Below are 21,482 nucleotides of genomic sequence, written 5' to 3'. Positions count from 1 at the left end.
AACGTAGTTTCCGATAAACGTATATCTATATATTATTTATTATGTGATTGATTTTTATTTTCGACACAAAGCGCAGTCGTAGTCCTTGTTAAAAAAATTATTTATGGGATGTTGTTCCATACAAGCATCATGCACTTGGTACTAGAGGATGGTAATAAGCCGAACTCCTAACCACTTTCTTCCTCATAAAATTTATGCATTTACTATTTAAAGCTTAATTTTTTACGTCCCTTTCTAGTAATTTAATTTGATTGATAAATAGGGGGTTGGGTTTATTTGGTGAATCAAAATTATTTACTGTGTGGTGGGTTGAATAATTTAATTTTTATAGTGAAAGTAAAAAAAGTGTAAGAAAATTGTGCATTTGAGAGTTGAATTAGAATGAGAATTATTGCAAGAAAATTGACACATTGTTTGGTGTGGTTCTTGTGATGTTCCACCAGCACCACCCTCATCAGTCATCACAGAAATAAAATCCAAAAAACCCATCAATTTCTCCAAAAATGGGGGAGCAGTCCTATGTACCCTGATGTATTCTTTAGTACTTATGTAAGAAATTATGAATCACAACAGCTGGCCAATTTTGATAGTTGCCCAAAATACAACTTACTCATCTCACTTCAGACCTACCTTGCAAGAAGCTTCCCACCACTTCAATTTAATCTTTTCTTTTTTTTTAAAAGGAAAAAAACACACTAGTATAATAGAGTGATTTTAGAGTTAATTATGCATAAAATCCCTCTAACAATGCGAAATTATATTTTTTCTCTAATATTTTTTTTAAAATTATACGGGATGAGGTTAACATTATTATATTTCTCCCTTACAAGTACAAAATTATTATATGAGAATGTTAAATTATCGTACAATTAAATATTTATATAATTATTTTGCTAATGTCAGCATTTTTCGTTCAAACCTTAATGAAAAAAGGTTGGGTTTAAATGATAAATTTTCAGAGGGGGTGTAAGTATAATTTTAGTTAAAATCATGTTGCAAAGGATTTTAAATCCATAATAATAAATCAATCAAACTTATTTGGTTAAAATTCATGTTGCAAAGGATTTCAAATTCTTAAGCTTTCTTGAACTATATTTTATGATATTGTGATGAATTTTAAATTAATTCATTTAATATAAAGTCATTTAAAATTCTTTTTATAAATACTCTCTTCATATCCAAATTTTTTCATCCAAACACATTCTAAGCAAATACCAAATCCTTTCATTCTGGTTATGAAATAATTACACCTCCACATGCTAACGTTATTGTTTCCCAAGAAGAAGGAAAAGAAAGAGTGGCGCTTTTTTGTAAGCATTATTACCCAACATGGCAAGAATAGTTGTCTTTCTCGGTTAAGAGGGTGTTTGTACGAGCTTATAACATATTTTTTATAATTTATTTATTATTTAAAAAATGGGTGAATAGCAATTTATCCCCCTGTGATATTAAAAATGAGCACATTACCCCCCTATGAAAAAAATATAGCAATTTACCTCCCTATACTTTTTAAAATGAAGCAATTTACCTCCTTATATAGGGAGGTAGATTGCTTCATTTTAAAAATCATAGGGGGGTAAATTGTTGTATTTTAAAAAATATAGGGAGGTAAATCGCTATTTATTTTTTCACAAGGGGGTAATTTGCTCATTTGCGATATCACAAGGGGGTTGTTTGCATTTTTCCCTTTAAAAAATTATAGATATTCTTTAAAATTAATAGTTGTCTAACAAAGATTTTTCCTGACGATCAATTGTAGAGAGGTATTTGTTAGATGGTCTTAATTTCAGATGTGTATTTGTAATTTTTCAAAAAATACTAAGGTATTTGTTATGACAAATTTTAGAAAAATTATTTTTAATAAATGATAATACATTTATAAAATATGACAAAATTGAAACGTTGCCATAATTAAAATATATATATATATATATATGTGCGAATTTTATAAACATAAATGTAATTTATTTCTATATTTAATTTTTTTATGTTTAAATGTAAGCTAAAATGTTGTAAGACCCATGTGGCCAAATTCAATAATCAATTGGTCCACTTCACTAACTATTTATTTAATTTCCTTAAAATGTAAATTATAACTATACTATATCAATTAATTAAAATTTAATCAAATCGAGTTTGAACGGTTGAAATTATCCATCCCCAAAATAATTAAACAATATTTCACCCATTGCACGTTTCACTCCCAAAAAAACGAAAATAATATTAATTGCAAAATATCTATTAATTTTTTTATCAAAATTATTATTTTCGTCACTAATTTATTAATTTATTTAAAACAGTAATCAAAGTTTTAAATTTGATTTATAATATTAGAAATCAATAATAAAAAAAATTACTTTTTGTTAGAGAGTAAATTACAACAAATCCTCTTAAAATTTATCATAATTATAAATAATTTATTATTATTTAAAAAATTATAAATACCTCTTAAACAAATTATAAGGGTGGACAGACATTAGACATAGAGAGCAATATTAACCTATAATGATGGTACAGACTACAGAGGATGTCTGATCAGGAAATTGAATATTCGAATTTGGGCAGTGCGCTTTCCAGCTACATGTGCTTATGAAATCCTATTATATATATGAGCACGCTTTCTGTAGTAAAAACTGAAAAATCGCCTGTCCTATATATATACATCTCACTTATATTATTTATTTACACCAAGCAACAGATGAGTCAAACAAACATCTGTGTCTTACAGTTTGTTTGCTTTTTCAGAATTAAATTATGTTCTCTTAACCTCAGCATTCATACCTACATCTCTGCATATGCTGGACACTACAAAAAAAAAATGTAATATTTAATTATAATTAATTATTATGATTAAAAATAAAATGATTATAGTAAATAGTCATTTACCACGGCAATACAACAGTTGTTCACATCGATATCTGCGAGGGTGATTAAAACATTGTCATGGCAAATATTTTTACCATGGCACTTAACCATTTCAAATAACATTTTCTTGGTAGGAATTTGATGTTTTTGCATTTAACTATGATTAATAAAAATTATTTATCATGATATTTTAGTACATAATTATTAAAATTATATACAATAATTAATTTTTTTCTAGTGGAAGTTCTTATGGAATTACTACATCTCTCTCTCTCTTACCAAATTTATTCCCTAGTCCTAATTCATGTGGATTTTGTGTTTTGAATCAAGATGTCTCTTGAAACAGGATGGAGATCCGTGCCTATTTAATTAAATTCGAATTACATATGTTTCAATGTTTATTTTAAGTTTACTAACTTGATCGTTCGAATATATTCATTGCACATGGGCTAATGCCCCTGAGTATTTTTATTGTGTGTAAAATTTAAGTAATACAACAATCTTTTATGAGATTTGACATAATTACGAATACTTTCTCGTTATTTAAAAATTACAAATACCTCCCTGATATTAGATGGAATCATGTAATTATTGAATGGAATATGAAATTATCAATTATGTCCTTACTGTATTTTTTCTTTTTAAAAAAATTACAAAATTGTAAAAAAATCGGACGATCTGAATGAAAAAATTTAAAAAATAATCCACTTAGTCAATAAAAAAGTTTAAAAATAAATAAAATTATAATTCTTAGTCCACAAGAGCATTTTGGTTAATTCATCACAAAAATGGAGGGAAACCTAAGAAAAACTAATGGAATTGGCTAATTGTTAGACGACCGTTAAAATCAGTTTCAAACAACAAGAGGGTATTGTAATTATGTCAACCTCAGGGGAGGTTATTATAATTTACCCTAAAATTTATACCAATCGGATTAGATAATACACAATAGGGCATCGATCATATCACACATTATATTATATATATTGGTTGTTGATGCATGTGGTCCCTGCAAATATATTAAAAAAGAAATATGGTTTGATGAAGAGGATAATTTTTTTTTTTTAAAAAAAAAGAGATAATTGTGGTGTGAGGATGACAAAGGAAAAAACTTGTGAGAATAAAGAAACGTGGGGTGAGGTGAAAGAGAAAAAATATATTGTAACTGTAAATATATTAAAAATATAAAAATTTATAAGAAAAAAAAATATGGAGTAGTGGTTGAGAGGAGTTTTTTTTTTGTAATTGTAAGATTATTAAGAAATATTGAAATTACTATTCTGACTATCTTGTTAAAAATATATTTAAATATTCAAAATATAATACGATAAAAATTTTTTTTTTATAATAACTGGCAGTTCATGCACACGCTATGTGTGGACAAATAAAAAAATTATGATAAAAATATTAGAGTAAATAATATTGACACTCCTTGAAATTAGTTATGTCAAAATACACAAACACTATCTTCTTTTTGCAAAATTACAGTTACACCCAAAGAGGTTATAGTACTAATTACAATTACACTCCCTATTCAAATGCAAAACTTACATTAACACCCCTTAAAAAATATTCCACTAACACCCCTTAGGGGGTGTAACTGTAATTTTATAAAAAGGTAGGGAGTATTTGTGTAAATAACCCGACCTCAATGTATGTTACTCTATATTAATCATTGTGTTTAAATTATATATTTTGGTCAATTTTAAGACATATATAGCATCAAGTGAGACGATACAAATGTAGTGTTAGTTGAGGAAAAAGAAAGAAGATTATGAGAAGAAAAAATAGCAATAAGGTGAGAAAAAAAATAATTATAATTGTGGATTTATTAAATATTTAAAAGTTTGTGTGGAAAAAAATATGGAGAATGAGTGGGACAATTATGGAGTAGTGGATTAAAAAATAAATAAATTAAGGGGTAAATTATAATTCTAACTCAATTTTATTTTAAGAGGTGGTCCGTGCGGCCGTCCAAAATCTCTATACCTTATCGCATTAAATTGTTCGTGTCAAGGGTTGACCACCTTTCTTCTTAAATATTACTTAAAAATCTCTAATTGACTTATAAATTTCGTTAAATTTATTATTTTTATATCAGCAATACTTATCGATAACATTATGAATAGTTTTGTCAACTTAAATTTATTTGAAATATTCTTGATAAATAAGCACTAAAGATAGTTATATCCAAGGCGCACTGTTATAAATAAATAAATACTATAGTAGTATAATGGGGGTCATGACAAGCTAAGCTGACAAAGTGCAAACAAATATTGAACGTGCCCAAAAATATGTATTGGACCACTAATTAAGAGGAACACGCTTCGGACAGTGTAAAAGGCCATTTTGAATTTTGACCAACTTTATTACATTTTGTGTGTGTGTGGCTGTATTTACGTGAACTTGTCTTTTGAGCACTTCCAACAAAGTCATGTGGGGAGTAAAGGGCCACAGACGAGGAATACTTAGTACTGTTTGATGCACCATTTGTTTAATTATTTCCATGGGTCAGATGTTGTTGGTTCCCAATTTCTAGTGGATTGTCATTGTATCCACTTGGAGTTGTTGTTCCTCTCTAGTTGCCTTCAATTATTGATATATATAACGCGTTTAATGAAATTCGAATCGGAAAATAGTAGTTTGCGTTGTGTAATTTAAAATCTTTTTATTTTTGGTGTTATTGATTACGAAAATATTATTTTTGATCGCATAATTTTAAAAAAATAATACTTTTAATTCCATGATACATTTTTTATTTTTATTATATATTGGGATAGTTACAATCCTCTCCCCTGAAATTTGGTGTAATTACACGTAAATCCCCTGTGGTTTGAAAAATTACATCGAACACCCCTAAGATTTGCTTCTATCTAATAAATAAGTCCATTCGTTAGACAGAATTCACCAAATTTGCTAATGTTAATAAAAAAGACCCTCGATTGACTTATTACAGGTCAAATAAATCTTTTTATATTCAAATTACTCGCATACATCTTCATGCTAATGCATGTGAAGAAGTATATTTCACCTTTATAATGTTAGTTTAGTCGGAAAAAAATTATTTAACCTACAATAAATCAGTAATAAACCAATCGAGGATAAATATCAATTTTCATTTGATTTTTCTATTAATATCAGCAAATTTAGTGAATTTTGACTAACAAAGGGACTTATTTGTTAGATGGAAGCAAACCTTAGAGGTGCTAGATATAATTCGTAAACTATAGAGGATCTACATGTAAATACACCAAACCTTAGAAAAGGAAAGTGTATTCCTTATATATTTAACAAAAAAAAACTGCGCAGAAGTGAACTTTAGGCGTACGAGATCAGAAGTGTGTGGGGGCTAAAAGTGATAATTTTGATCACTTGAACGTTGTGACATGCTTGCATATAAGTTTGACGATCTTAATCCTCAACATCTTATCAGCAAGAGGGATCTCCTGCCATTGAATTGGAAATGAATTTACATTTTTATTCCTACAAATTTTGCTCTGAAACAGGGGCAATTTTCTTTTCTCGAGATGAATTCATACAACTGTAACCTACAAATCTTGACCTGAACTTCAACTACTAGGAAGAGATGAATGGACTCTTAAGATTTCTTGCGTGTGCATCTGGATAATTCACCCAACCATCAACCATCCATCACATGCTTATCATCACATACATTGTCACCGTGATGCACGGCCCCATCGACGTGAATGTCTTCTCCGATATCACCACCGCTTTCTGAGACCGAGCTAGCATCCATTTCTTTGTCGGGATCGTCCAGCTGCACGCACTCAGCAACTGAATTGTGAGGAGAGCTGTTGTGTTCGGAATCGATACTCCTGTTGGACGGAGTCAAGACTTCCTTCCTCACGATGTTGAACACTATACCATTGTGGATTCGTTCCGGCTGTAAAAGATCGCCTTCGGCCACCATGATGCTTGCGTTTATCACTGGAGCTCTATTACCGAGATCTCTCTGGTCATGTTCCGTGTCTGAAGTTCTGTCAGGAATTGCAATCCTCAAGGCTTGATGGACTTGATCCCTTCCAGGGGATTGGATGACGACGCTGTTTGAGTGGCCCGTCATCCCTTTGTTCAACCTTGAATCCACCTCCAGATTCTGTACAAAGTCGACGAACTTATCTGCTGAAGTGGTTCTCATCAAGGGACCACCAGACCTTGTCCAGGAGTTGAGGTCAACGCTCTCCGACTCACTGTCACTTCCGTCGTGTGTGTACCGGTGCGTGCGCCAATTTCTTCCCATTTGCCCCGTCGAACCGCCTACTCCTTGGTGAAAAGAAGATGCGACGTCTGCAAGTAGGTCTTCCTCGAGTGATCCAGTCGAATTTTCTCGGGCAATCACGTTCCAAGAAGGGATTCTTTTTGAGGCATTGAATCGGACTGCGCTGGGCAGACCATGAGAAGCAGCAGCTGCTCTCGCGGCACTCCTCTTCAACCGACGCATATGGTTTAGTATAGCAACGCACTCGTCGAGAGCGAGTTCGATCCCACAATTTGCTTTTATCGCACTGAGCTTCTCCCAAGTGCATCTTCTGCCCTGGTTTGCTGCCTTTTGAAGTTCCACATAAGATGGATTCTGAATTATCTTTGATATCTGAAATCAAAAACCGAAAGAATTCAAGAAAACTTTAAGTAGCTGAATCTACACAAAATAGACCAAGTTGTGATGGGAAACATAAACAATATGTAATACTTTATTTATACCTGAGCTAAAGTAGCCGGCATTACAACGGTTACATCACCCTCCCAATCCTGAGCAAACAGCTTGGCGATTCCCCCCAGTGGAAACCCAAGCTCCAATATCTGATTGCATCTGTGTTTTACCTCCATCTCAGTTAACTGAGCAAGCTGCAGCGTCAGATAATTCAAAAACAAAAAAGAAAAGATAATTCATCAGTTTCTTTGTTTAAGCAAAGATGATGCAAAAGGAGAACCAGAAAAAAATTATTCGATAATAAAAGGAAAAAGTGGAAGAACTTGTTAGCAACAGTTCCTGGTTGCATTGCAGTAGCTTTCATGCACACGGAAAAGAATACGGTTAAACTTTGCTGTTTTAAGAAAGCTTCTCAGTGCTTGAATAAAGAGTTTAGCTCATTGATCTAATCAGGAATGGGCAAAAGATAAGAAATCTCAAGACGACTATATACTTCCATGTCTGAGGGTCTCAAAGCATCCATCCTAGCTAATGTTATGATACGGGTTCATACATCATGGAAGATGAGCATAACAGTTTGAGAAACAGAAGTCTGCTAAAAAGTACCTTTGCGGCAAAGTTGCCTCCATAAGCTCTAACAATCTCCTTCACCCTCAGCAAAGGTGCAATATGAGGATTTGCTTGACTCACTATGAAATGATTCACATTGAAGAGTTCTTTCAACTGCATCATTGGCAAATCAATCTCCAAGCTACCATCTCTCCAGCGACGAGCTGAGGAACCTGAAGCCTCTTCAGGTCCTAAATGAAATGGTGGGTGATAAGGCACAATTTCTCCACTTCTGTCCTTTGCCATCAGCTCTTGAGCTTCAAAAAGACCGGGAAAAGCACAAGAAGCCGTCACAGCACTCCATATGACAACATGGGGTGAAGTCAAGTAGTTGAGGCACCTAGGAGGTTCATGCTTCCTTGGTGAACAAACAGTTATACCCAAGATCCGCCCTGTCATATCGTAGGCTTCCTGGAAAGTTAGATTGTTTGTAAGATTTCTCAGCATCATCTGCAATTGTCTGATCTCGTGAACTGCACCTTGTGTCATGACCCTCTTAAAAACAGTAAAGACTCCACCCATCTGGTCAAAAAATTGAATCGAATGCCAGGAATCCTCAAAGAAACTTTGAAGCTCAGGCCATGACCTAGTAGCAACAACAGAACACATTATTGACCCCACACTAGAACCAGCAATTATCCGTGGCAAAAGCTTATGTTCTACCAACGTTTTCACAACTCCGACATGGAAGGCTCCCAAAGAAGCACCCCCACTTAAAAGTAAAGCTGTCCTTCCAAAAGCATGCCTGGTTTCATGCATAAAAGCAAGCTTCTCCTCCAATAGAAGCTCCTCCGAATCGGAGTCGCACACCATTCTCAGTTGAGTTGTGACCTCGTCTATGTACTCCTTTATGAGTTTGGGCACCTGGAGTCTCCCCTTGTGAAGCTCTGGGTTGCACATATTACCCAGATTTCTAACAAGGTCAGCCCTCATACAGAATATGATATCTCTAAGAGAACCCTCTTGACGCCGATGGCGGAGCTCTTGAAGTTTATTTCTCACAAGTTCCACGTCATAAAGATCTGCTTCATTCATCCTAACTGTCTCTTTATCCAGCATTTTAGCAGCATGAGCCCACTCCTCATAGGTCAATGCAGCTCTCATCATATTTCTCCAAAACTTCCTCCTATACGCCATCTCTGCTCTCGTTTTCACATTAGTGTATCGTTTCAGCAAGAAAGCAATCACCGTCACCATTACTAATATCCCTTGTGGATTCCGAGGATGAAACCATGCTATTACAGGTGACAGGTAGTTCCCTAAACAGTTCTTGAATTTGTAATAGTACATTAACAACATCCCAAAGATTTGATGCCTTAAATGTGACATAGACTTGCAGAATAAGACTCTAAACGCAATTGTCCGCCCAAAGAGCGTAGAAGGGCCGATCGAGAACGAATCAACACTAGCCTCATTGCTTATATCCATGCCTTCAGCTAAACCAACGAGTTAATCCTAAAGGTTTATTCTATCCAAATGGCGAGGAGAAGCTAATACCTAAGTACAAAATCTCCTAAATGACAATTAAAGTCCCCAATAAACAACTCTTCGTGGTACAACTCTAGCTGCAGTTGCCGCAAGAATAAAAAAACATAAAGAAGAGAGATATACAACTGACTTCTCCAGGAATTCTAAACAAAGATTCCCCAATATATCAAAGAAAAAAACGATCAAGAATCAAAAGCAATAGCTTGAATTTATTTTTTGAAAAAGGAAAACCAAAGAAAGAGAGCCCCCAAACCTCTAAATTTGAACTCTTTGACGATCAATTCGATCAAGAATCAGCTCTCGACACCCAAAATCACAAGCTTTCTTCACCACAGTAAAACCCAGAAATCGAAACGAGAGAAAGACCCACAATAGGTCCCTCAAGATTCAACCTTTTCACGGTCCCTCCTCGATCAATATCCAAAAAGTGTCCTCAAATCAACCCCACAACAAACCCTTCACAGTTCCACCGCTCAACAAGAATGCAAGAAAACACGCTGTTCAGCCGATAGTTCACCACAAATATTTTAATCTCTCTTCCAAGAAAAGGGAATCAGGCAGGCAGCACCTCAAACTTGAGATCGCATGCGTACACGTAGACATACATATTAAAACGAATTCAACCCTTACACGCATTGGGAGTCGCAAAGCCCGGAAGGTTGGATCAGATCAGATAACGATACGGTTTCGCAGTTGAAAAAAGTGAGGTCTGATGCAATCCTACGCGACGCCTACCGCAGGATTAACATGTAATAAAATATGCAAATACACATACAACCATCCACGCATGCATATTACATAATAATAAAAGACACATAATTATTTGTTGTCAGAGGAGAAGATAAGGAGTACACGACTTCCTTACTGCAATGTCTATTTCCCCGTGATGGGCTCTCAAAATTTTCTTGGGAATTTTGTTCCACGGAGGAGGCAATCCAAATTATGACAAGTTTCTTTCTTCTTCTTTTTTGTTTTAAATTTCAAGATTTTGTCCTACTATGTTCTTTTTTCAAAAAGAAGATCAAATTATTTGTTGAAAATTTTCAATTGTGAGGAGTTTAAAATTTAGGGCAAATTAGATGATCTTTTTTTTTAAATTTATCATAATTATAAAATATTTGTTTATTATTTAAAAAATTATAATTTTTTTAAGTTAATAGCCGTTTGGTAAATGTCCCTTATCAGAGCACATTATAAAGAGTATTTGCTATACGACTAATAAATATGAGAAAATATTTATAATTTTATAAATAAAAATATTTATAATTATAATAAATATCAAGAAAGTCATTTATAATGTTACCCCAAAATTTATTTGGAACAAGTTATGCTCGCAAGAAATCATGTTTAGGAGTTAATAAGAATCCATAAAGAATAAATCATGTAATGTAACAAAATGTCTTTTTGAGGAATATTGAAACAATACTCTCTTGAAAATTGAGTATATAAAAGAAGATTATTAGAATTAAAACAATTGAGAATATTAAAATAAAAATAATATATACATATATATATATATAATAACATTTTTCGTGTACTTTAAGGTAAGACTTGATCGTAAATTTTTTGCCTTGACAAATGATAAAATTTAAAAAATATTTGTATTATTATTTGTCAATATTGGGTAAACGTATATCTTTTTTAAATCGAAAAATTTAATTTATTTAAATTTAAAATTAGTTCAGTTAGAAATATACAAAAACGTATTGCATTATGATAATTTCTCGTTGTCATTATTAAAACAGATATAATTTCCCAATGTTGATTCAATTGGGACGACGTGCAGATTGGGCCTTTTCCTCTAGGCCCTTACTAGAAAGCCCATTACATATATTTGCTTGAATCGGAAGAACTAATAGCCCAATGATAAGTTATAGATTGTTTTTGGACTTGATGTAATGGGCTGAAGCCCAATTAATAACACTATAAACAAATAGCCCATCATTAGCCCAATTTGGTATATTTCCTTTTATAATATTCTTATTACATTTGTACTTTATTATAAAATAAGCGTATTTTTTTGACGTCTTACTTAATTTTGATTTATTATTTATTTTTAAAATTTTAAATTTTAATTTTTTTTATTTATTATAGTTATGATCCGACCGAGATCGCGGGTCGCGCTTGGTATCGTCCCCTTCAGCTCTGACGGATCCTTTATATCCTGACAACAGAACAAACTTCACCTAGCCGGATTAGGTGCCGGCGTAGATGCTCCGACGCTCAAGTCAGTATTGAGAATTTTATCCAGTAAAGAATAGAAGTACTAAAAATTATGAAAAGTGAAATAGAAAAGCCAGACCAACCCTTTTTTCTCTCTTCTTTCTTCTCTTTATACTGACCCCTTGCGTGTCCTCTGCACGATCCTTATGCCCGCCTCCACGACCGGTCATCTCGCGATCGTGGCCCACCTTTTTCGGGTATAAGATTGCCCTTAACCGTCTTTGAGATTTATCCACGTGAGTAATAGGTTTAATCTCTATTTTTATGCCTTTATCTCTATCCTTCATACTAAGGGTATATTAGTCTTTTATTATTTCCCTTCATCATTACTCCCCCACTTTTTGAAGTGTCGTCACTTCAAGAAGTTGAACAGCTCTGTCCGACGGCTCGCTTGCAGTTCTTGATATCCTTACGATTGTCCACGTGTCTCTTATCGAGCTGCGCATCGATTTACGTTCTTCAAAGGGGCAGCTGTTGTATGCTGATTGGGTAACGGTCATCTCTTCACCGCCCTCCCAAATATATATATACGAAAGCATTTCAAATTACTCTCTCCCTTCCGCTTTTTTCTCGAGTATTGTTGCTGCGAGGCGTTCCATCTTCGAGTGTTTTTCTTCCTCTAGCTGGCTGTTTCTTCTTCAACTCTTCTTCTTCCCCAAGTCGGCCAGGTACCATGTCTTCCTCTAATACCTCTAACATAGGTTCTAATTCTGCTGATATCTCTTCGTCCGCTCCTTCCAACATGCTTCTTAGGGATTTAGTTCCCCCTAGGCGCAGACCCCGTTCTAATCGTACTAGAAACCTAAATTTAAGTATGGCTCCTGCTCCTGAGAATCCCCAACCGGTCGTACAGCCTACTCCCTGGGCCAAGATAGTTAGCACTGTGAAGTTACAAACACAGAAGATAAAAGAAAAATTCTTCATTCCTTCTAGCTATGAGATAATAATTCCTTTGTCATCCGATCATATGCACCGTCCTCCTCCAGGGTTTTGTTCTTTTTCTCTGCAACACTTTGAGGCAGGATTACGTTTTCCCTTGCCCCCTAGTGTAGCCCTAATCCTTCGCCGCCTGAATCTATGCCCTATGCAACTATCCCCCAACTCCATACGCCACATTATTCTGTTCATCATTGTTATGCGTGTACATAGGTTTGAACTAAGCTTCGAAAATTTTTGGTCGTTATATTCCTTCACGACCTCCGTACGATCTGGAGATTATGGTTTCTTCTACTTAACCTCCCGAAAGGAATGTAGGTTCCTCGACCCCCTTACATCCAACGTCGGTCCCTGGAAATCCCATTTTATCTTTATTAGACCCCCTCCTGGTCGCGAATGGCCTTTCTCCTTAGACTGGAAGGTAGATAAACCTACCCCTCTTACGGAAGGTGAGGGCTTAGATGGGGATCAGATAAGCAGCATTACTTCCTATCGGTATAATCCCAAGAAGCTTCTAGTCGAAGAGATACTTTGGCTCGCCCATCTAACTCCTGCCCCTCTCCAGGTGGAGGGTACCTTAGGTGATCCGATTTTCTACTTTTTCTTCTTATTTTATCCTACCACATTTAACTGGATTCTCCTTTCTCTATTTGCAGTTTCCATGGTGAGTCAAGCTCGTATTAACAAGCGTCTGCGAGCTCAGATTCAGGCTCGGTCTCACGCCCAAGCTACTATGCAAAATGCCTCTTCACAACCTGTGGCAGCCGCTTCCTCAACCCCAGATACTACTACTCCTCCCTGTCCGATTCCCATCGAAGTGGGTAGTGAAGAGACTCAGGCCCACAACCTTCTTCCCCCTAATCATCCTACCGCTCAGTCTCCTAGCTGGAGGTTGCAGGATCATGCTCTGAATGATGGAGATTTTGCTGAGTCCTCCCGAAAGAGGAAGTCCCGGGGGAAATCACCCTTCCGTCCTAACCTCCTAGGGCCTACTCAGTCTCACTCTGGTGGAGGATTACCCTCGGATGGGACCGGAACCGGGTCCGAGATTAGGCGAAATATGGATGTACTGCGAGGTCTCACTGACTACTGGAGAACTGCTCGATTAGACCTTCGAGGCCCCGATCATCCAGTGGCCCAAATGGAAGGGGAAAAATGGGTCCCTGATTGGCAAATCTCTCCTAATAGCTCAGTATTTCGAACTCGCTCAGGCCAAGATTCCTGGGAGCTGTATGATGCTAACTGCCTTCCTCTCGATCAGGCAGCTCTCTTGCAAACCTCATTCACCCGAATGGAAGAACATTGTGCCCACTCACTTGTACAGGTATTTTATTTCATGCTTCTTATTTTTGCTTGTCCCTGATATTCCCTAATCGTTTTCTGTTTAGGCATCCAACTTTGTACGAGGACTTAGTCTGAAGTGTGCTGGTTTTCGCCATAACCAAATGGCAGCGGAGCGTATAATCCGCGATTTGAGGGCCCAACTCGCTAGTTTTTCCTCCAAGGAAGAAGAATGGTCGAGATCGATGTCGACCCAGGAGGCTCGCATCAAAGAGCTTGAAGCGCAAGTGGTCTCTGAGGCTTCCAAAGCAGCTTCCGAAGGAGAAAAACGAGGCTTTGATGCAGGTCATGCCGCGGGGAAGATCGTGGGCGTTGCTGAAGGTCGCGAGATCTTCTTAAAGTCGGAGGAGTTTAATCAGCAGGTTCGAGAGATCCGCCTCCAAGGTGTTCGGGACTTTTTAAAGACCCCCACCTTTGACTCTGCTGTGGAAATTAAAGCCGCCAACTACCTGCTACAAGGTTTTGATCGCTGCAAATCTCAGACTATTCGCCTTCAAGGATTTGCTCCCAACTTTGATATATCTCGCCTCAACCCCAGTTTGGATGCTAACCTTCAGCCCTTACCTGAGGAGGATGACACACCCTCTGAAAATGATGAATTTTCTGTTCTTAGGGATGAAATAGAAAATATGTAACTTCCATCTTTCTTCTGATAATATGTAACCTCGATCTTTCAAGGTATTGATAATTTGATCTTTTTCAGATACAGTTTAATGCGATCAACTTACTACTTGTAGCAAACTTGAGATAGATGGAGCTTTAAAATTGAAATGATCTTTCACAGATAAAGAAGGAAAACTAACTTTAGTGACCTTTTTCAGGTCATGCCTTAACCTTTCGCAGGTTATTATTTACATCAGTCTTTTTCAGACTACACAATCTTTCCCAGATCAATTTTCCTAAGATCGTTCTATTCGAACGTAACGACCTTTTCCATATCCTCCAGTATTTAATCAATAGATAGAGGTTTTAAACATAAAATCGCTTGAGGTTTTGAATATTCCATGGTCGGGGTAACTCCTTGCCTTGAGCATCCTGTAACTTGTATGTGCCTTTCCCGACGATCTCAACCACTTTGAAAGGCCCCTCCCAGTTGGGATCGAGTTTTCCTACATGCTTCGAGACCTCCACTTTTCTCCATACCAGGTCCCCCACCTGTAACGACCTGGGCTTCAAGTTCTTATTATGACCTCTCAGCATTAGACTTTTATGGTGTAACATCCTTATTCGCGCTGCCTCTCTTTTCTCTTCCAATATGTCTAGGTCAAATGCTCGTTGTTCTCCATTCCTTTCTGGATCGAAGTTTATGATCCTTTGCGATTCTTCTCCTATCTCTGCAGGAATTACAGCTTCAAAACCATAAACTAAAGAAAAAGGAGTCTCACCTGTTGAGGTTCGAGGAGTTGTTCTATAGGCCCATAGTACTCCTGGGAGCTCATCGCTCCATTCTGCTTTCGAACTCAACCTGGCTTTCAGATGTTGTAATATAGTTCTATTTGTGACCTCCGTCTGACCATTCGATTGGGGATGGCCTACTGCCGTGAAATTTTGCTGTATCTTCAGCTCGTGCAACCACGCAATTATTTTTCTTCCTTGAAATTGGGTCCCATTATCGGATATCAACACCCCAGGTATTCCAAACCTACAGATTATGTTTTTCCATATAAAGTTTATTGCTTCTCCTTCCGTGATTTTTGAGACAGCTTCTGCCTCCACCCATTTCGAGAAGTATTCCACCGCAACTATGACAAACTTCTTCTGAGCTCGAGCTGGAGGAAACGGTCCTATTATGTCTATACCCCACTGGTCGAATGGACATGTAATTGGAACAGGGATCATCGGGACCGCCTGAGTGTGAATCTGTGAGGCAAATTTCTGGCACTTCTCACATCTTCGTACAAACTCCTTGCAATCCTTCATTAGTGTGGGCCAAAAGTATCCCTGTCGGGTTACTTTCTGAGCTAAGGATCTGGCCCCCGAATGATTTCCACAGTTACCTTCATGAATTTCTTGTAGAACATACCTGGCTTGTGCGTCTTCTAAGCATTTGAGGAGGGGTCCCTCGACTGTTCTTTTATATAATTGTGTCCCTACTAGGGCAAACCTTGGAGCTTTAAACTTGATGCGTCTAGCATGTCCGGCATCAGTAGGCAAAATCCCCTCCCTCAAGTATGCTGCTATGTCTTCTATCCACAGACATCTTGAAGTTACCATATTGGTTTCTATCCCTTCTGAGATCGCTGATCGTTCCTTCACGATCACTGTGATTTTTCTGTCCTTTATTCCTACCAGCGTAGCCCCTAACTTTGATAACGCATCGGCTCTTTCATTCTCATTCCTGGGAATTTGTCGAACAGTGCACTTGGAAAATTTCTGCATCCACTCTTTTGCTTTCTTCAAATAATCTGTCATAGATCTTTCTTTAGTTTCATATACTCCATCAACCTGCATAGCGATTAGTTGCGAGTCAGTGTATACTTCAAGAATCTGCGCTCCCGCTTCTAGTGCTAGCTCCAAACCCAAGAGTAAAGCTTCGTACTCGGCTTCATTATTTGTAACAGGAAAAGACAGCCGAGCGGCGACCTCAATCTCCATGCCTGCTGGTCCTTCGATCAGTATTCCTGCTCCACCATTGTTGGCATTGGAGGATCCATCCACATGTAACATCCATGTTTCTACATCTTTTTGAGTACCGGATATCTCCACCATGAAATCAACCAAAACCTGAGCTTTCTCTGCTGTTCGACCCTGATAGGTGATGTCGAACTCCCCCAATTCGACCGCCCACTTTATCATTCTACCTGAAGCCTCTGGTCGGGTAAGAATGTTTCGGAGTGGATGATTAGTTCTTATCACTATCCGATGCGACTGAAAATACGGCCTTAGCTTCCTGGCCGTCACCACCACCGCCAACGCTAATTTTTCGATCTCCGCGTATCTAGTTTCTGCTCCTTGCAACATCTTACTTACATAGTACACCGGGTTCTGAACCTTTCCCTCTTCTTTTATCAATACCGAACTAACCGCATTATCAGAAACAGCCAGATAAAGATATAATACATCCCCCTCTCTAGGGTTCGCCAAAAGAGGCGGCGATCTCAGATAAATCTTTAACTCTTGAAAAGCTTGCTCGCATTCCTCGGTCCAATTGAATCCTTTCACTTTCCTCAGTATTTTAAAGAAATGTAAATTGCGATCTGCAGACCTAGAAATAAAGCGATTAAGAGAAGCAATTCTACCTGTTAACTTTTGAACTTCCTTGATAGATGTAGGCGACTTCAGATTCAGTATGGCCTCTATCTTCTCTGGATTAGCTTCAATCCCACGTTCGCTGACCATGTATCCAAGAAATTTGCCCCCGCCTACTCCGAATGTACACTTGCTAGGATTAAGCTTCATCCCATGTTCTCTCATGATCGTAAAAGCTACCTTCAAATGCTCCAAATGTTCATCTGGTTGTTGACTTTTAACCAACATGTCGTCCACATATACCTCCATGGTTTTCCCTATCTGCCGAGCAAACATCTTGTTCACCAACCTTTGATATGTTGCCCCTGCATTTTTCAATCCAAAAGGCATAACATTATAACAATAAATCCCACGGTCAGTTACAAAGGAGGTTTTTATTCGATCTTCTGGTGCCCTAAAAATCTGATGGTATCCCTGATACGCGTCCATCATGGAAAATGTCCTATATCCGGCCGTCGAATCGACTAGGACATCAATCCTAGGTAGTGGGTAAGGGTCTTTCGGACATGCTTTATTGAGATCCGTAAAGTCTGTACACATTCTCCACTTACCCCCCGGCTTCGGTACCACGACCACATTAGCCAACCAATCCGTATATTGAACCTCAGATACATAACCCGCTTTAAGTAATTTATTTACCTCTCCCTCAATGATCGCATTTTTCTCGCCTCCGAAAGTTCGTTTCTTCTGTTGGACAGGTCGCATGGATGGGTCCACGTTTAGCCTGTGTACTATCACCTCCGGGTTTATACCCCGAAAATCTGACGGATCCCATGCAAACATATCCACGTTACTTCTTAAGAAAGTAATCATGATTCCCTCGAACTGTCCCAAGTTGGTGCCTATTTTGGTGACCTTGGTCGGGTCTCCTTGTATCAACTCCACCTCTTTATGATCAACAGGTTCTATTCTCCCCGCTTTCAGTGCCTGCCAATCTTCTTTCTTCCCACATTGAAGTTTTCTCTTTTCATTTTTCTCACTCTTGCCCAGAGAGAGATTATAACACCTTTTGGCTTCAATCTGATCGCACACGACCTCCCCTATCCCGGATAGAGTAGGGAACTTCATCTTGAGGTGATATGTTGATACTACTGCCCTGAAAGAATTAAGCCCAGGTCTCCCCAGGATAACATTGTAAGCAAAAGGCATATCAACAACTAAAAATTTTACCATCAATGTTTTGCGTTTCGGCTCTTCTCCCAAAGAGACAGGTAAGTTCACCGTCCCCAGTGATGCGACCTCGCTTCCTCCGAACCCTACCAGGGGAATATTTACTGGCTCCAGCCTTATATTATCAAGCCCCATCTTATTCAATACTTCCTTAAATATTATATCTGCTGAACTCCCATTGTCTATCAGAACCTTATGGACCGTAAAGTTTGCTATGTCCATTCGTATCACCATGGGATCATTATCTGTCACGACCCTGGTTCCTGCATCTTGATCTCCAAACACGATCTCGGGGTTGCTCGTTATATGCACCCCTTGCTTACGTCGCTCCCACCTAGTCTCTCTTTCGAATCTCCTCCTAGCTCTTCTCGACCATCCCTCTGATCCTCTTGCAATAGTGTCGATAATGCCTTTCACAGGCGCGTTCTCCGCCACTGTCTGGTTCCTTCGTTCCTCTGCCCAATTTGACCTACGATCCCTACTGCTTGATCTGCCCCTCCAATTTCGTCTCCTTTCTTCAAAGCTATGGGGGTTCTGTCTCCTGAAATACCCTTGTCGCACTAGTCGCTCTATCTCATCTTTCAATTGATAGCACTCCTCCGTATCATGCCCTCTTTCTCGATGAAACCGACAATACTTATTCGAATGTCTTTTGGCTGGAGTAACCCTCGTATGCTTCGGCCACATCAAAACTTTATCTTTTTCCACCAGCATGAGTGCTTTTGCCCTAGTCATATTTAAAGGAGTATACCTGCTATATTTCGGCTGATAAGGTGGTTCCCTTTCTTTCTCCTTTTTTGGTCGCACATCACGATCTCTGGTGAATCTCCTATCTCTTGCTCGTTCTGATGTAACTCTCCACTTCTCATCCTTCATTGCATTCATCTCCTCTTCATCAATGTATTTTTGCGCCATGGCCATCAACTGCTCTGCATCTATTGGCGGGTCCCGTGCCAGAGCCGATGCAAAAACTCCTTTCTTCAATCCATGGATTAGGATACTGGTCATCATGTCTATCCTAAGATCCTGCACCTCCAACGTTTCATTATTAAAACGTCCCATAAAATTTTTCAGACTTTCATTTTCCCCCTGTCGAATGGTAAATAAATGTGTAGCTGATCTCTTCTGTTTTCTCTTGCTCGCAAAGTGGAATGCAAATTTTTGTGCTAGTTGCTCATACGAATCTATGCTGCCTGGGGGCAAGTTCGTAAACCATTCTTGGGCCTTTCCTGTTAGCGTGGTAACAAACAACTTGGCGATTATGGAGCTCGACTGTCCATACAAGTTCATTACCATATCGAAAGCAGCTAGATGCTCTTGTGGATCCCGAGTTCCATCATACTTTGGGAGGTCGGGCATCCTAAAGCTCGGGTTGACCAGTTCTATAAGTATACGGTTAGCAAATGGCGAATTACGATTGTGAGCTACTATTTCTCCTCTCTTCTTGAGTTCATCTATTTGCTTTCCTAGCTGGGCTATCTGCTTACTGACATTATCTACTTCAGCTCGAGATATGACTAGCCCTCTGGGATGACTTAAAGCCCTGCTACTAGATCCCACATCAGAGGGCTGCGGGCCCTTTCTATTCGCCCCCGGTCTACTCATTCCTTCATTGTCTTGCACCTCGACTCTTTCCTGAAACAACCTCTTTCCCGCGATTTCCCTTTCTAAAGGAGTTGTCGTTCTTCTCTCATAGGCTACCAAGGCCTTCCTCCCCGCTTCTTCCATCATTTGTTGTAATTCCCTTCGTGTCAATTGTACAGTTCCCTCCCGATCCGTCATGGGAGTATCCATTTCTTGCCGTGACAAATGTACAACGGGTGCTTGATCTTCTGCAGGAGTCTCCATTTCTCAAACGCGTTCCAATCCGTCACCTGACGTTCCCACAGACGGCGCCAAATGATCCGACCGAGATCGCGGGTCGCGCTTGGTATCGTCCCCTTCAGCTCTGACGGATCCTTTATATCCTGACAACAGAACAAACTTCACCTAGCCGGATTAGGTGCCGGCGTAGATGCTCCGACACTCAAGTCAGTATTGAGAATTTTATCCAGTAAAGAATAGAAGTACTAAAAATTATGAAAAGTGAAATAGAAAAGCCAGACCAACCCTTTTTTCTCTCTTCTTTCTTCTCTTTATACTGACCCCTTGCGTGTCCTCTGCACGATCCTTATGCCCGCCTCCACGACCGGTCATCTCGCGATCGTGGCCCACCTTTTTCGGGTATAAGATTGCCCTTAACCATCTTTGAGATTTATCCACGTGAGTAATAGGTTTAATCTCTATTTTTGTGCCTTTATCTCTATCCTTCATACTAAGGGTATATTAGTCTTTTATTATTTCCCTTCATCAAGTTATTTTATATTTCTTCAATGTTATTTATTATCTTAATATATATTCTTAGCCCATCATTACGGTGATTGAAGTTGAAATAAAAAAGAAAAGAAAAAGGCGTAAATGATCTTTGAAAATTTTGATTCTTGGCACAAAAGCGGTGTTATGATCAACGCGTTTACACTTTGAACTTAAATTTTCATAGGACAGGAAAAAGTTGGAATCCCATGTGACAAATCTATACATATTAGCTGTTGTACATCTCAAACTCTATTATTGTTCTTTCACAAATTTGGAAATAATTATTAATTTTTCAATATATTTTTTCATTATATTTTCAATAATAAGTTAAAATATAAATTATTATTATTATTTTTTATTAATATTAACAAATTTAGTGAATTTAAATTGATTATAAATTAACGAAAAAATCTATTTGTTGAAAAAAAATAAATTGGTGGGATAAATGTCAACAAGTCGGTGCTGCCACACACAATGACTAACCACAAGTTATTAATACTGAATATTATGTTCAACCACCACTTTTACTTTTGAGAATATATCTAATTAATATGTCTGTATTTTGATGCTTTTG

The 21,482-nt window shown here is 37.7% G+C and overlaps 2 protein-coding genes across 2 annotated transcripts; both read right to left on the bottom strand.

Annotated features, from left to right (window-relative positions):
* Positions 6,209-10,507, bottom strand: LOC105159874 (triacylglycerol lipase SDP1). Its single transcript, XM_011077083.2, has 3 exons — positions 8,144-10,507; positions 7,588-7,731; positions 6,209-7,477 (listed from the first exon to the last, which is right to left on the bottom strand). Exons 1-3 carry the CDS (start codon positions 9,572-9,574, stop codon positions 6,506-6,508), a joined length of 2,547 nt encoding a protein of 848 aa, XP_011075385.1. The 5' UTR covers positions 9,575-10,507; the 3' UTR covers positions 6,209-6,505.
* Positions 15,104-20,401, bottom strand: LOC105160050. Its single transcript, XM_011077315.1, has one exon. The coding sequence runs from the start codon at positions 20,399-20,401 to the stop codon at positions 15,104-15,106; it is 5,298 nt and encodes a 1,765-aa protein (XP_011075617.1).

The sequence above is a fragment of the Sesamum indicum genome, linkage group LG4 (assembly GCF_000512975.1).
Source record: "Sesamum indicum cultivar Zhongzhi No. 13 linkage group LG4, S_indicum_v1.0, whole genome shotgun sequence".
Taxonomy (NCBI): domain Eukaryota; kingdom Viridiplantae; phylum Streptophyta; class Magnoliopsida; order Lamiales; family Pedaliaceae; genus Sesamum; species Sesamum indicum.
Note: the sequence above shows the minus strand (reverse complement) of the source record. Positions and strands in the feature narration are given on the sequence as shown.

Excerpts from the sequence above, each read along its gene's own strand:
- LOC105160050 (XM_011077315.1), bottom strand. The coding sequence starts at position 20,401 with ATGGAGACTCCTGCAGAAGATCAAGCACCCGTTGTACATTTGTCACGG.
- LOC105159874 (XM_011077083.2), bottom strand. The coding sequence starts at position 9,574 with ATGGATATAAGCAATGAGGCTAGTGTTGATTCGTTCTCGATCGGCCCT. Across the intron at positions 7,732-8,143 it reads GAGGCAACTTTGCCGCAAAG|CTTGCTCAGTTAACTGAGAT; the intron begins GTACTTTTTAGC and ends CTGACGCTGCAG. Across the intron at positions 7,478-7,587 it reads TGCCGGCTACTTTAGCTCAG|ATATCAAAGATAATTCAGAA; the intron begins GTATAAATAAAG and ends TTTTGATTTCAG.